The sequence below is a fragment of the Telopea speciosissima genome, chromosome 3 (assembly GCF_018873765.1).
Source record: "Telopea speciosissima isolate NSW1024214 ecotype Mountain lineage chromosome 3, Tspe_v1, whole genome shotgun sequence".
Taxonomy (NCBI): domain Eukaryota; kingdom Viridiplantae; phylum Streptophyta; class Magnoliopsida; order Proteales; family Proteaceae; genus Telopea; species Telopea speciosissima.
In genome coordinates, this window is record NC_057918.1 from 18,276,305 (window position 1) to 18,293,132 (window position 16,828).

Here is a 16,828-nt window from a genome sequence, read left to right on the forward strand (position 1 = left end):
AGAGGTAAGTCTTGATAGGTTCCGTTCTCAAGTGGTGATGGAGAGTTGCACTCGGCTGGAGTGGCGATGGGAGTGCAGGCCAGTCTTTTTTCTTCTTTCATTTCTCATTTTTAGAATTAGATCTTGAGTGGTGATGGACAGTTGCAGTCGGCTGGAGTGGCGATGGGAGGGCAGTCCAGTCTTTTTCTTCTTCTATATGTACAAGGCTATTTTGGTCTTTTACATTGTTACACTAACATGTGAAAATGTTTATTTGTCCAAATGCCCCTTACAACTTGTGTAATTGTAAATGCCCCTTAATTTCAAAACAGTATAGCACTTGTGTGTGAATGATGTGCATACAACTATACAAGGACTTCTGCAAGTGAAAGATAACTTGTTCTGTCAGATAAGCTTTGTTCATAACAAACCATAACTTAATGTGAAAACCAGGTTGAATAAAGACAAAATGGAACTGTTGGATCGGTTAGTGGGAGGATTTTTAATGATTTTCAAGGAGGGTAGGAAGTACAAAGGACTGGGTGGTCACAGAAAACATTGGATTGACAACTCTTTGCTGCCGATTCAGTTCGACTTAAGAGTAATTATGATTTTTCCATCTCCTTTAAGAAGATCAAAAGAGCATATACTTAGTGGTGGATGCAACTACTCATCCAAAAATGTGGATTCGTAACTCTGATTAGGCTCAAATTGGACCGCCAGAGTCTACACAGCCAGGAATTGCCCCATTTTACTTTAGACAACACAGACAACAGTGCATTATATAAATTACATCTTCCAACTTCATGTAATCAAGATCTCCACCTAGAATTGTGGATTTTGATTTCTATGAGAAGCAGGAATTAGTTGCCTTCATGCAAATATTTGAGCGAACTCGAATAAATTTCTTAACTGTAATTTCAATTTTGGAGGTTTGATTAGGGTTCATCTTCCCCAAAATGGTTTATGGTTTGATTTTCAATTTCAAAGCCTAAACCATTTGGAAAAGATGAGGGCAATTTGATTATTTGATTATTTAATTTTGATGAATTTTTATTAAAAGGGCATTTTGATCATTAGATTCTTTAAAACTAAAATCGAACATCACAAATTAACGGATTGAACCAAAAGACTACAATGTTTTGAAATTAGGAGATGTTTGTAATTGAAAAAATTGTAAGGAGACATTTGGACAAATATGCATTTTCAGGGAAGCATTTGTTAACAACCCTAATAAAAAAGAGACAATTGTTCCTTAGTCCACCACTCCACCGTACCAGTGGTAACCTAGTTGTGGGATTGTCGGCTCATAACTCACCCGATCATATCATATCCTTTTTGTTTTTTTTGGTAGATGATCATATCATATCCACTGAGAAAATAAGTATTTAACGGTATTTATATAAAGGATTGGGTTTTTAAGGGTATTTACAGCGCTGGCTGTGCTGAGGCACATGGGGTGGGTGCAATGATCATCCTTACTCTCATGCACACACTGTCCGTGCCTGGGCGCAGCCTGCACTACAGCACAGAGAACATTCTTCCATACAAATATGAAATAGTTCTAACTTATTACAAAAATACCCTTAGATATCGTTTTAATTAATCGGGTTGATGGCGTTATACGACCGGTAACCATTACCTCTTCTTCCCTTCCTTTACTCTTCCTCCCTCGTTCCTTACTTTTTTCCCGTCTGTCTCCTCTTTCTCATTCCCTTACTCTCTCGCCAATCCTCTCTCTCTTTCTCTCTACCGTTAGGGTTTAGGGTTCATGGCCGCTTGAATCGATAGATAAGTGCTTCATTGCGGCTCTGGTTTGCATACCAGACCTTCCTGCCTTCACTATCTGATTCTTATTTAATTCTCTCCAATTTGGTAAGTAAATCTAAAATCTCAATTAGATACCTGAAAAGGAAAGTAGAGTTGATAACTTGACAAAGGGGGTAAAGGTGCCGGTTGTTAAAGATTTAGCCTTTGCAGATTCTGTTTGTTTGAATTATTTGGGGACGATCATCGTTTGAGGTTTTTAGGATCTCCTGACAGTTAATGATGGAAGAATCAGTCGACAATAGTCCTCCTCAACTTGTTCCCTTCCTCGCAAAATGCTGCGATATGGTCGAAGATCCAGCCACTGATTCCATCGTTTCATGGAGTCCGGCTAATGATAGCTTCATTATTTGGGATATGACTGCGTTTTCTAAGGAGCTGCTTCCCAAATACTTCAAGCACAGCAATTTCTCTAGCTTCGTCAGGCAGCTTAATACTTATGTGAGTGATCTCCTTGCTTTCTCTAAATATTGGAATCATTTCTTCTGTTTTGCTCCGATTATGTGATGCTCTCTAGCCATGCAGTGGGAGGAACGGTGTTAATATTTGTAATGCTTCATCTATGTAAAGGATGTAATCTTTGTTGGCGGCTGTTCTTCCCCCCTCCCCCCGCAGCTATGTATATAATGTTCCTTACTTTCTGTTACCGAGAAGATAAAAATCATCGTACTGTATGTCTGAGGAATTTAATGCAGTTATAAACCACCCTCCCCCCACCCCCCCCCCCACCAAAAAAAAAAAATCCAAACAAAGTTGTCAAACTTATTTTTTATGCTTCATACCATTGAAACAAATAGTCAAATTTGTAAAATCGTTTCCTCGATTGAACTTAGATTAGTGTTTCTTTTCATCTAGGAAGGAGGTTGCGAGGAAATTAGTCCTATGAATTCAGTATTTAGCATATAAGATAAGCGTTATGGACTAGTATTTCAAGTGCCTTTATTTAATTCTTAAAATTTACTCCACATCTAGTCGACTTTTTTGTTTTATGGTTTTTTTTTTGGTCGACCTGATTACTGAACCAAATATTCTCAGCTCATATGTGATCTTGGGTTTCTGTTTACTAGAGAATAGAGATGCTTACTGTGCTAATAATATCACATAATGCTTTCCCCATTCCCCAGTGAGGCTTCTCAATGCTGTTAATTCTTGAGAAGAAATATAGTTAAAAAAGCACCTAGGAGGCTAGGATTGGATTGAAAGTGTGGTTTTGGTGTGGATGAATTTTTTACTCTCTCCCCTCCTCTGTGGTCTACCTCATTCTGTTCATCCTTTTGCACTCTCTTAGCTCATAACTAAGTGTCTGAATCTCTACCAGAAGAAAGTTAACTACTTTCTGCTTCTGCTTGCTCTTAGTGGTTTTGGGAAAAACTTTCAGATTTTTCCCTTATGCAGTGTTATTCTGATAATCCTTCTTCTTTCTTTAGTTCATGGTAATTTGATGTGACTTGAGCTTCTACAACATCAGGCTTCAGAAGTGGCGGAAATATGAATGCTAAACTGCAGCATCATGGTCAATGATGGCATTTAGCTTTATGAACATTTTTTCATCATTGATGTTGCTTTACATTTTTTAAGTCTAAGACAATCCTTGGTAATTTGTTAGTGTATGGATGGGCAACTAGATAGCACTCTACTAACCTTTAAGACAGTACACGTAATTTTTTGTCGATAGGCGAAAGAGAAATATATTAGAGAATTTATATTTAAAAATGTGGATGGATAATTGTGTTATGGTGAAAGAGAGATAGGATAAATGCCTATAATAAAGTTGGCATTCTCAATAAGCTTTGAACTGTGAATAAAAAAATATACAATTTACTCAGACCTCCCCTGGACTTTGCCCTAATTCCAATCACCTCCCCTGTATTTTCAACAATTATAACCGTCCCATTTCTGTGGACGGTGTTAAAAATAAAATGGAATTGACAATTTTAACCTTCCACTAAAAACATCCTTTACTTGAATCCTTCCCGCGAGACTTTGCATATTAGTAGAGTCTGTTTTTATTGCGGAATCCCCTGAGGACCTGCAACTGGTGCCTGACAACCTGCAACTCCTCTCGAAGGTGAGTGAATCCTTTCTATCCCTCTCCTCTCTCTTCAATTGTGTGAATCCCTAATCTCTCTTCTCTCCCTTCTCCCTGTTCTCGATGATTAGGAGCTGGAGTTAGGGTTTCATATTTATCTTATGTATTTTGTTGCTTAGATGTCTTCATCTAGTGTCAATGACAACAACTTAGGTTCACTTAATTTTGTAAACCAAAGATGTCAATGTGGATGAAGAGTTGCACTGAAGATCTCAGAGTCTGAGCACAATAAGAGCATGCTCTAATATTTCTGTTAGGACAACAAATGTGGATACTTTGCATAGTGTTTGCTCATGGATGAATCAAGAGCATTGTGTTTGACCACAGTTGCATCAAGAAGCAATCCCATGAGTGGTGTGGGTGAAATTGGTTCTGAATGGCAATAGTTGAAGGAGGATGTCCGCAGTTTGAAAACTAGATTGAAGCAGTTGGAGAACTTTGTTGGAACAGAGAAGATTGTAGGTCATATAATATTAGTTCTGTTTGTTGTGGTCTTTGTTGTGTTAATTGTACAAGTCAGATAAATGTTTAGGAAGTTTGATGGGTTATTCTTCTCTTTTGTACTTGTGTGGAAGAACCCTCCATCTGCTTAGTAATGAAATGGTTCACCATTTTATGCTTAGTATTGAATGCTCAAACTCATCTAAGCATGGTGTTTCTGATTCAGTTATCTGCTTACTTGAATCAAACAAGGGGTTAAATCATAAACCACCCTTGCATCATCGGAATGCAAACCACTTCTACCAATAGTGGCAACACTCCTACTAGCAGTCCCTACATCATCTGAACCCCTACCACTTCCACCAACAATGGCAACACTCCTACTAACAGCTCTTACATTATTTGAACCTCTAGTACTTGCCCCAACAGTGGCAGCACTCCTACTAGCAGCCTTTACATTAGCAATACCCTTATCAGTAGCAGCATACTTACCACTTCCACTAACAGTTGAATCACTCCTACTAGAAGCCCTTCCAGTAGCACCACCTCTCCTAACAGTGGCTTTTGCAACCCTGCTAGTAGCAACACCTTTTTTTAACATCAATAACACTCTTAATAGTAGAAACAAATTCACCATCCTGCTTGCCACTTTGATTTTCTCAACCAACCACTGAACTAGGGAAACCATTGATGGTATAAACAATGGTCGGATGATCACATACTTGAACATTATACACATGTAATTTAGTGGCATTCACTTGATCATGTATAGAAAACAACTCTTATCACAGCATTACCAGACCTCATCTCCATCTCCTCAATTCCACTAAGGAATACGCATTTAACTGAGAATCTCAGGGTTCTTCCCTCTGGTATATGGTTCAGAAATAAGTTGCAGACGCCGTAAACCATGTCCAGTAGCCGTACTTGTCTGTGTCTACCAATTTCTGTTCTGTACGCCCATAGAAATGGTATACAATGATGTATAATTTATACAAGTCTTGAAGGGCTGCCCTGCAATGGTTATCATATTTCCGGATTAATATTACTCTCTTAATTTTTGCTAGGTAGTAAAACGTAATATTTCCAGTCATTTCCCTCTTTCTTCGTAGTCATTTTGGTTCCAATCTCTCACTTAAACCCTAGAAGTGACTAAACCCTAGAAATGACTCATCCCTAAAATGACTACGTACCTAACAATGCAGCAAAAATTAGTTTAGGAATTGGAACTAAAATGAAAATTTCAAATGATGTAGAGTAGGGCTTCGTAATGAGGGAGAAGGGAGAGGAGATTAACTTACCTTCGGGAGGAGTTGCAGGTTGTCGGGATGCGTTGTAGGTCCTTACGGGATTTTATGATGACGTTCTCAGCAATGTCGAGGAGGGGAGGCCAGTGCAATTAGGGGATGGAATGAAAGGGCAAAAAAAAGGTAACTTCACTCCTCTAATAAGTGTAGATTCGTCAATTAAATATTTAGGTCGATATGACATCATCAATTAGCAGTAAAGACCTAACGGGGTGGGGCTAACTGTAACAACTTTTGAGAATTAGGGGAAGGGAGAGTAATTGTTGAAAATACAGGAGAAATTGGAATTAGGGCAAAGTTCAGGGGAGGTCTGAGTAATTTACCCTAAGAAAATGGAAGACGATAGTAGACTTGCTCCTTGGGTGTTGAAGAGCATTGGCCAGCATACTAAATATTTTTCTTATAATTTAGTTCTTACCCAAATATGTGTTCTTATGCCAGTTTCTCTCCTCTCCATTGCTATCAAAGCGTCGCCTAGGCGTCCAGGCCGATATTTAGGGGCTGGGCGGTTGATCGCCTTTCACTAACACATTAAAATGGGCGCCTTGGGATGCTTAGGCCCCTGGTCGGGCACCTTATGTTTATCAATTTTTTTTTGATAAAGAATGTTGCTACTAACTATGCTATTGGCTGGTGTACAAACTGTACAACATGTGAGAAGCATGGATCATAAGTTGTCATAAAAAAAGAAGAAACAAAAGCGTATAAGACCCAAGGGTAAGTGGGGACAGAACCTGGCTGTGCGAAACTCAAAGTGTGAACCCTACCTGTGAAGAGAACTGTGAAGGTGTGAACATGAGCTAGATATCTCCGGCAGCTTCTTCCTCCGAGCAAGATATCTCTGGTGAAAGCTTCTCTCCAGCAGCATCCTCTACGGTAAGTTGTATATTTTATTTTTCTGCTTCTAGTTCTTCTTCTTTGGTTCTTTTTCTTTGTCGGTTCTTCTTCTTCTTCTCCAGTTCTTTTTCTTTGTCCATTCCTCTTCTTCTTCTTCCCCTCCCCTCTGTTTTTCTTCTTCTTCCTCCTCTTCTTCTCGGTTCTTCCCACCCCCCTTTTCCCCCCTGCTGTTCTACTACTTGGTTCTGCCTGTATGTTGTGCGGCTGGGCCTGAATTAGCAAAGCAGTCTCTTTTCTCACAAGATTTTATTTTCCCCTTTTCAGATTCTCTGCTCAATTATGCAGTCCCAATTTCTCCCTTTTCCACTACCATGTGACATTAGTTCTTCAAGAATAAGAGTTATGGTTTTTACACATGAGGATTCATCTTCATCTAGAAAGAAAAATTAGGATTCAAATCTTGATTGGTCTAGCTCATCATCTCCCTGTAAGCCACCTCTTTTCTCTGCTCTCCATTGCCTCTGGCCTGACCCTGAGCATCCCTGTCATATTGTTATGCTGGCATAATTCTGGTTTGTAGATGGTTCAATATGGTTATCCACCCTCTTCACGTACTTCCACCAATCTTCTCTGGTTTTCCCCTTGGTATATGGGTAAGAAGCTCTTGTTCTCTGGTTTTATGTTTTTCTTTTTCCCGTCTTCTCTGTTTCTGTTTTAATTATGGCGGAATTTTTTACATTCATATAGTTGGTTGTTCATTTTGATCAAATGATTACATCGGCCTTTTTAAAGGGTGGCACTGTCACTGCCATTCATCGAGTTCATGATTTTGAGGATGAGAGAAATTTTGTTCAAGGATTAGGAGTCGACTGTTGGAATGTAAAGTTTGGCATCATAGAGGTAAGAATAGTCTACTACATACTTGAGGGTTAGTTCCAGGCTTCCAGCAGAGTTTCTCATTAGTTGTGGGTATTTCAAATTCCGATAAGTGTTAATTCCAAGTATTTGTTCTTCAAATCCTGTTTGTCACTTCTCAGTTTTGATTTATGATGGATTGTGGATGATGTTTGTAGTTCATTGTTGATTGTTCAATTTATTTAGTAATAAATTTTACAATGTTTTTTTTTATGGTTGTTCAATTTAATGGTAAATGGTTTCTTTGATAGGGTATTGATGTAGTTTGTAGTACCTTATTGCATTATTATGGTTTCTATATTGATTCTTGATGTGCCTTAAATGTTGATTATTGATGTAGCCTACAAGGAGATTTATTTCATTGCTACATTAGATATAATGGATACATAAAAAAAAGGAAAATTTACAAAACACCCCTGAAAATGGGTCGAAACTCAGATCACCCCCTGAAATTTGAAAATACTCAGATCACCCCCTCTACAGTAACGGTGTTAGTCTGCTGTTAATTATTGTTGTAAAAGGACTATTTTAGCCTTGTACTAAAACATTAGAATTCAATTTACAATACTACCCTTCCTTCATCTTCAACCTAAGATACCCCACCCCTTCCCTGCAACTCCGCTGGCAGCACTGCCACCACCACCGCCGCCGCCGCCGCTGCTTCTCTTTACTTAGGGTTTCAATAACCCCGCGAAGAGAAGCTAAAAAGAAATCCTGCGCCCTTTTGTTGCTTCATTTGGGAACGAAAATTGCACGATTCCTCCGAGAATGGTGACTCAGATGAGCAAAAAGTGTAAGTTCGTTGCCGATGGAGTTTTCTTCGCGGAGCTCAATCAGGTTCTCACCAGAGAGCTTGCCGAGGATGGCTACTCTGGTGTTGATGTCAGAGCTACGCCTATGCACACAGAAATCATCATCAGGGCTACTCGTACCCAGAACGTTCTAGGTGAGAAGAGCAGAAGAACCACGGAACTTGCTTCAGTTGTTCAGAAACGATTTAAGTTCCCGAAGAAGAGTGTGGAACTTTATGCTGAAAAAGTTAATAACAGAGGACTCTGTGGTTATTAAAACTAAGATTTTATTTACTGAAGAAAATCAAAAGAAGGCACTGCCATGAGAGATGGGAATTTAAAGAAAAATTCACAAAATTTAATTCCTGAGATTTAAAATGGAAAACCCAAAACGAGAAGGTTCTAGGGTTTTGGTTCTGCCGATTTCGATTTCTGCAATTCTTGGGTTGGGAGTTTGTTCTGTTGGTTTTGGAAAGGGTTATGGGTTTTCTGATTTCTCATATGACTGTGTTCATCATTTTAAGGGCTTCTAAAATTTGGTTTGTGCGATCAGGGAGAAGAAAGAATAAATGGGAGTTTTTGCAGGGCTTTGGCTTTTCTTGGTTTTCTCTAGTTGGAGTTGGTAGAAGAAATGGGACAATGGAGAGAAATCGAATCGGCTGTTACCCTTTAATCTCTGCAATCCTCCTCATTATATCCTTTTATATCTCTGCATTTTGCATTTCCAGAAAAAAAGAACTTTTTTTTTGATGAAATCCATAAAAAAGAACTTACAAAGGATTTGAAATCCATTTCAGTTTTTCTGTTCATTGACATTCATGGGTTTTGAGAGGGTAATTGAGAGGGTAAACAAAATCAGTTTAGGGTTGCAGGTTGGTAGTGGAGGGTTGCAAGTCGGTAGTGGTGGGTTGCAGGGGAAGCCCTTAGCTTTGAGAAACTGTAGGTTGCAGAGCTCAGTTAGGGAATCTGGAAGAATGTTGTCGCGACGGTGTTTATTAGCATCCAACCGTAGGTACCTTAGATGAATCAGATTAAAAATCACTTTTGACTTTAATCTCGGCAAGCCATGTTTCAAATTCGTTGTTTTTCTCCACTCCGGCGAACTTCAGTTTTGGAGTTGCAGGTCATTTAGGAAGAGAGTGAAGAACGAAGAGGAAAACATTCGAATTTGGGGGTTTTTCTCTGCAAGGGTAATATTGTAACTTTACGTTGCACAAGGGTAGTTTAGGGTTTAAAAAAATATTTAAGTAGCTGACTTCATCGTTTAACGGTGGATCATTAATGGTAGGGTGTAATCTGAGTATTGGGCTCTAATACAGGGGGTGATCTGAGTTTCGACCCATTTTCAGGGGCTGTTTCGTAAATTTCCCTAAAAAAAATTAAACGCCTAGGCGGGCGCCTTGTCGCTAAATGCTTAGTCGGTCCTCCAATGCTTGGTCACCTTGACAACTACACTCCTCCCAAATACAGCAAGGCGAAAGAATTCCCACAGAATATTTCCTTGGTTGCTGCATCCTCTCATGGGCCACCCCCCAAAATGGGCAAGCCCTCTCACCCCTAAAATTTTTGGTTTCTATATATTATATTCATGATAGGGGGAACTCAGCAGGCATGGCTTCCCTAGCCCTGCCTCCCTCCCTGAATATATATCAGGTACCTTATGCAGTTATGCTACCAATCTCCCTATGTGTAACGGTATTAGATCTGTAATCTGTTAAGGTGGCTGAATAATATACTAACGATAAATTCTTGGAAGAAAATCCTAATTTGTATGGTGTGGATGGTAAATTATTTAATGCCTCCATTTTGTTGTTACTGTTGGACTGGTTCCCAGCCCACTTAGAATGGCAGTTGTGAAGTGTGATCGGTCATCACCTAAGGACTAGAGCCTAGAGGTCCTTTGGAACCTATTGATTGGTCAATGGACTATCCAGTCCAAATAATCTGATTGTTCAAATTGTTCATACCAGATGGTTGGACAACTAGGCTATTGGATCATTAGCCACGTATGTCATTTTCAAAATCTATTCCAGAAGCATGCCTGTGAAAAAAATTTGAAGTCAAGATATCCATCACTGCATAGCAGCACCTTAGCCACTACTCGGGCACAGTTTTTGTGTTTAAAGAACAACAATTATATTAAGTATACTAAATGCAGACACAGAGTCAATTGGATGATACCTCTCTGTTTCTTGCTCTATCATTTATGTAAATTTTAGTTTGATTTGTTTCCTTTAATCTCAACATTCCAAATCAGACCTATTTTTGGTCTGTAGCTCTAAATTATTTGTGTTGTTTTGCCTCGCAAAATGTTAAAAGTCTGGTGATTGGTGATGTAGGACCTCGAGGGAATTACGGCTTATAGATTCTTGAATTCATATGAAAACTAAAGTTTATACTTGATAAGCTGGCCAATTGGATTGTAAAAGGGTTTAAATGGGTTTAATTGGAATAAATGGTCTGTCCAATTGAAAGAAGACAGCTTTGATGGCTTAAAGACTTGGCAGAACTCCTAAAATAAACAAAAATAGAGGAAAGAGAAAATAAACCCCAATTTCACTCTAGAGGTTTTAGAATACATCTACAAGAAGAAAGAATATCTCTTTTGTTTTAAAAATACTGCTGCAAAATAGAATCTTTCGCTCAGAGAATTATGAGTAATACTAGGTTGTTGATAGAATATTTATTGTCAAGTCCTCAGTATCCTGCATGTTAAAGCATATATGGGGTGGCAACCATTATGAAGCCCACTAAAAATGCTCTATTTGTGTGTCTTTCTCTCTAAGACATAGACCCGCACACATACTTCGAGGTTTCGGTCGAAACTTGTACTTTTTGTTTCAAGCTTCGATGATTGGATTTGGGGGCCAAATGGCCAAATTAGGTCCTGCGTAGGACACCCTATTTTAGGCCCTCTAAACATAGTGGAACCCTTGGATTTAAAATATCACACCCAAAATGGTAGTTGGACTTCATACATATGTTGGTAGTGTATGCTGTATGCATTCTATAATATGGGCTATTTCACACATTGTTTAGTACTAGAACACATATAATTCAAGTAAAACAACTTGAATATATATTAGGAATGATGGAACATCAAATTATCAACCATTTCATAAATCATGATCATACATTGTTTGTTACAAAGGAAAGAGTCAAATATATTCGAGTCAACAATAGTACAATACAAGCAATGAGTCTACCCAATTCTCATCCTAGAGTGCTAGACTCCAAATATTGAAACAAGTGTTGGGCCGGATCAAAACCACTAGAATGTTGCTGATGCCGAATCAAGTTTTCCTGTGACTCAATCACAAAAGCTGGCCATGTTATGGTATGGCAGAAGAAATACTCAAAGTCATCCACGACATCCCTATAAATGGAATTGTCAATTTACTAGAGGTACCCTATTTATATTCGATCGAGAGCCGCTGCTACTGGATGGTGCCTGTAGAACGGTTCCCAAAATGTATAACTAGAGGGCTGGGAACTCAAAGACGCTATCCACAAAATCTGACCCATTGGGTGACTGACCCTCATACTCAGAGGCAGAGGGTAATGAGGATGAAGAGCTAAACTACCCAAACCGACCATACCCAATATAGTCGGAACCGGTGTTCCTCATGCCATATCCATACGATGGTGCACCCCACTGCCCCCATGCATACTACTCTACTCCATACTCAGGCTTCTGAGAGTGTCAGTCAAGCTCGTGACATCGACGTCCATGGACTCCATGCTATCATGTTCCTCAAGTGGTGGTATGAATTGGCGACGTGAGCCTCTCGGGTAGCTTGCACATGTGTGGGCATGTGCACCGTGGTTCTCATCCTGTGTGACATGAGTAAATTGAGTCTCTCATGTGAAGCGTACTGGCTCCGGCTCCTGGTAGTGGTACCTCTCACACATCCCACCACCACCACCAGATGGGGACGGTGTGCGAGTGTGGCCTTTAGAATGCGACAGTCGGGGTCATCATCATCACGCCAAGCTAAGTCTCGAAAGGTCGGGGTGTCTGTGAATGAACACGTCCCTCTTGAGATGTCATATACTCGTTCACATCGGCACCCATATGATTAACTATTTTGGGATCTGGCCTAACCCCAGCCTGATCATAACAGGGTGACCTCGATCCTTGACCCACTGGTTTAGGGGATCCTCATCATCCGAGTTAACCTGATAAATGTGGGTAAGCTTGATCAGTTCTTTAACTTCCTTCCATGCCTTGGCGTATGTTTTGCGTTCTTAGTCTCATGTTATAGTGCACATACACCAACTGAGAGATTGCTTGACATTCTGAGATCTAATCTTGAATCTCTTTTCCCTTCCTTCCTACCTTGTCATGTCCTATGGGCTGATTGCATAGGATATCAGCTGTGGTGATTTACTTTGAACTTTGAATACCCATCTTGTTTGAGGTGCAAAGTGATTACTTTGATGCTCTAATACTCAGCATCCTCTGCTTGTGTTTGTTGATTTTGTAACATTCAAGCTCAATTCTTAAACATTTTGATAATGCACTATAGAAAACATGCCTAGTTTTAAGATCTTATCTATATCCCAATCTGAAAATTTCTCAAACCCGTTTGCAGATTGCCCAACATTCTTCTGACATTGTTTTGGTGGAGGAATGAAGGAAGGAATGTACAAGAATCACTGAGGGGGAAACTTACAGTTAACATAAATTGTAATTTTGATGAATGAAATTGAATTTATATAATTTAAGGAGATGAGCATATTCTGAAGATGATCACAAGATTTCTAAAATGCATTATTGCAAAATTCATGTAGTGGGAGAGCTCTGAGTTCTTTTGTAATGGACGCATGAAATCAAATAGTTGAATGAACCTGTATAGCGGTTTTAAGTTTCTCACAACATAGTCCATTGGTTCTTCCATTTCTTTATTCCAATGGGGCACCAGCACACTGAAATGTTTGTCATTCCCTGTGGAGGTTTTTCTTCCCTTGCAAGTAATCCACCCTTGAAAAAACAGAAATATTCCAGAACCAGTTTTGAGGGTATTTTTTTTAGTCCGTTGCCTGAAAATATACAAAAACTTAAGTTCTTTTTATTCATGTCTTTTAATGGATGATAAAAAGAGCAGCTTTCCTGGATAAGTTTTGTTACAAAACATTTCTTTTTAAGGCCACACTGTAGAGAAACCTACATAAGGACACTTCATTTTTCAACTAATGTAGTCCTAGATAGGAGAAATCCCACTAGGAACCAGGGGAATAGGGTTATGTAATAGAGTTGGCCGAATGGGCAGATTTGGTTAATTAGGGCAAAAGTTAGGGTTAGGGTTTCGAACTAGGGTTTATTTGGTAAAGATGTGCAGGTTTTTAGGAGTCTGATGGTGTAGGTTTGGATGGATTTGGATGAAATTGGAAATCTAGGGTTTCGGGTTGGAGGCCTTATGAAAATGGACTGTTTGTAAAATCTAGGGTTTAGGGGCAGATTTTAGGAAAGGGGCTTATAGGGTTTTAATATGCAGGTTTTGGGGATCCTAATGATGTAAAGAGATTAGGGTTTGAAGGGGTTGTAAAATTCTGCTGTTGGGGGCAGAATCGGTTTAATGGAGTGAGCGAATGGAGGTGTTAGAAGAAGAAATTGGGTGTCAAACTTACTGGAGATTCCACTAGCAGCAGCTTGAACAGATGTGAAGGATAGAGCCACCTTCGAATTGAAGAAGATCCTCCCAGCCGTCACGGCGTAAGGAGTCAACCGGATTCCACTAGTCCCTTTCCACCTTGATAGAACCTCAAGGATGCACACTCATAAGGAGCAACACTCAACAGAGCAGGGTAGCAGCAATGGCAGCAAACAAAAGCTTTTCATTAATCAAATTCGTGTACAATGCTGGCCTCCCTTACAAACTTATATAGAAGACTCAAAAATAGACTTAGACACTAAAAAGGAATGACCTAATCCTATCCCTAACCTATTAGGTAATTTAAATTGATTAGGAAACTGAAATACTGAAGGAAATAAACTCAAAACATGGCTAGACTTATAGAGTCCTAATCCAGCCCAACTTACATCGCATGACCACTTAAGTTGTCACATGACTACTTAACCAAGTCACATGATCACTTAAATTGAACCAATTGGATGCAACTAATTTGAACCGGTTCAATTAAAAACATAAAAATAAACTAAGTATTGGGCTAATCCCGTATGCAACCTATATACCCATATTTTAGGCCCATAAAAGTGGCCTATTACATTAGAAACCCATGGGATCAAAGGCCCAACATGAATGTAACCCAACCCTAGACTTATTCCCAATAAAATAAGCCCATTTGGGTGATGAATCTGCATCATCAATTTTGCTGTGTTGAAAGTTGAAACCTTAAATCTGTGTTGGACACCGATAGTGGCATTTCTATTTCTATGTAAACCTGTATCGTTTTTGCTGCAAGTGGTAAGTCAAATCCAATACTGATGTCAGTGTCCTTGTTACCTAGAGCATGGCAAAGTGTGCCCAATTGAAAATCATTCAGTTCAATCAGTATATTGTGTCCTTCAGTGGGTTAGGATTCACTTCTGAAATACTTTTATGAAAAAGAGTGAATTGTTTGGGATAATCATTTAGGTTGGCTTTAGGTGTGGGGTGCCTATTATTGGCCACATGCCATATGTTCAGTATGATCAAAAGTTTTTTAGTCTGATCAGTAATTCTTCACTTCATTTTTCTTGGACTTTTGCCAATTTTTTTGCAGGCCCAATTACAATTACTATAGATGTCTCTGATATTTGGTTCAGGTTGATTTTGTCCTAGACAATCTCTGAGCTATGACTCATCATCCAATGTTGGGTATTGATCCTTGGAACATTAGAGGTGGCCATTAAGGGTAGCCAGACCTATTCAATGTTTCTGTTACATGGGACCGTAGATTTCCCCAATATTTAGGTCAAGTGGAACTCTGTTTCCCTTATAAAAAGGGAAAACTGTGACTCTGTTTTACTCTTGATCAGGGTTTCAGGAAAACTGATCCAGATCGCTGGGAATTTGCAAATGAGAGATTTATCAAAGGTCAGAAGCATTTATTGAGGAGTATTAACCGGAGGAAACATTCTCAAGGCCTTGTTCAGCAGAAAAAGTCCCAGCGAAAGAACACTTCAGTTGGAGCATGTGTTAAAGTTGGAAAATTTGGGCTTCCTGAGGAAATTGAGTCTCTCAAGAGGGACAAAAATGTGCTCATGCAGGAGTTGGTTAACGTCCGGCAGCACCAGCAAATTGCGGAAGCTAGACTGTGTTGCTTGACAAAACGCCTTCATGGAATGGAGAAGGCACAGCAACAGATGTTATCTTTCTTGGCAATGGCAATGCAGAACCCTGGGTTTTTGGCTCAGCTTTTTCAACAAAATGAGAACTGGCATACGGCTGGTGCAAGCAAGAAGAGACGTCACCCCACACTAGAACAAGGTTCCGAAGACAATGAATCTGTAGCTTCTGATGGGCAGATAGTGATGTACCAGCCACCAAGGAATGAGATCCCAGAGCCTGTTTTCATGCCAGTCTCAAACTCAAATGCATCTCATGATCTGGAAAATGGAGCGAATGAGCTCTTCATAAATATGGATTCCATGTCTTCACCATTCGGAAAGGACTTGCTATCTTCAGAGAATGATGACCCATTAATCCTCCCAGATATACCTGATGATTATCAAATGTTGGATCAGCTTCTACTGGCTTATCCGTTCTTGGAGAATGTTGAAGAGACCGAGTCAAATATTCCAGAGCCCATGGACACTGGGATGGAAGTGGAATCTGCAGAAATGATACCAGTTTAGAGATGCTGCAGAATGGGGAATCAACTGAACATGATAACAGTTCAGAGATGTCACAGATGTTGGACATCCTAACGGAACAAATGGGACTTCAAGCATCTGAAACTAACAACACGGAGGTTAGTACTATCTCTACATAAAAAGACGGTATGGTTCCAAATTTCACCTGAAGATCCATCATCCACCTTTTGGTTGTCATAAGCATTATATGGTATTTTATTATTGCATAACAAATGAATGGTCTACAATCAAGAGTTAGTACAATAAAACTACAAAAGTATAGCAGGCTTGGCAGCCCACATAGAAATGCAGACCAGTAGTATTCATTACTGAATATCGAGGTGTTCCCTCAAAGTCCATTTTTGACACAATGTAAATTCGCTTATTATTAATGAATAATTTGTATATTTATTGCTTTAATTTTTAAAACAACTATGTACCATATGGCATATTTTGCAGGGATTTGGAAATGTGTGTTTTATAACCTATCCATATTATTTGTGAACGGTTTCTGTTGCTACGGATCGTTTATATCCTTCTTCTGTAATTATCGATGAGGCACTAGCACTTGGAATGAAAACAGCTTTTTTGAAAGGAATTCATCGTGTTGTGCTGCACTCAGATTGTTAGGTACTTGTCCGCTGATTGACACCGATTGAAATCACTAGCATCCTTAAGGATATTAAAGCCCTTTAGGAAGAGCTGGAGTTTTGTTCTTTTTATCATGTAAACAGGATGGAAAACTTGCATCCCATAATATTTCAAAATGGGCCCTCTGTTACCCACAGCAAGGGTTGTGGGAATCCTTATTTCCAGAGGACTTGCTACCCTCTGTATTGGGTGT

The 16,828-nt window shown here is 39.4% G+C and overlaps 1 protein-coding gene across 1 annotated transcript; it reads left to right on the plus strand.

The window, feature by feature from the left end:
* The first annotated feature begins 1,722 nt into the window (after positions 1 to 1,722).
* On the plus strand, positions 1,723 to 16,206 carry LOC122656361 (heat stress transcription factor A-1-like). Its single transcript, XM_043850840.1, has 2 exons — positions 1,723 to 2,247; positions 15,169 to 16,206. Exons 1-2 carry the CDS (start codon positions 2,026 to 2,028, stop codon positions 15,985 to 15,987), a joined length of 1,041 nt encoding a protein of 346 aa, XP_043706775.1. The 5' UTR covers positions 1,723 to 2,025; the 3' UTR covers positions 15,988 to 16,206.
* Positions 16,207 to 16,828: the final 622 nt, after the last annotated feature.

Bases quoted from the DNA above. Each gene is read 5' to 3' on its own strand.
- LOC122656361 (XM_043850840.1), top strand. From the start codon at position 2,026: ATGATGGAAGAATCAGTCGACAATAGTCCTCCTCAACTTGTTCCCTTC. The intron at 2,248-15,168 runs GTGAGTGATCTC...ACTCTTGATCAG, and splicing joins TCAGGCAGCTTAATACTTAT to GGTTTCAGGAAAACTGATCC.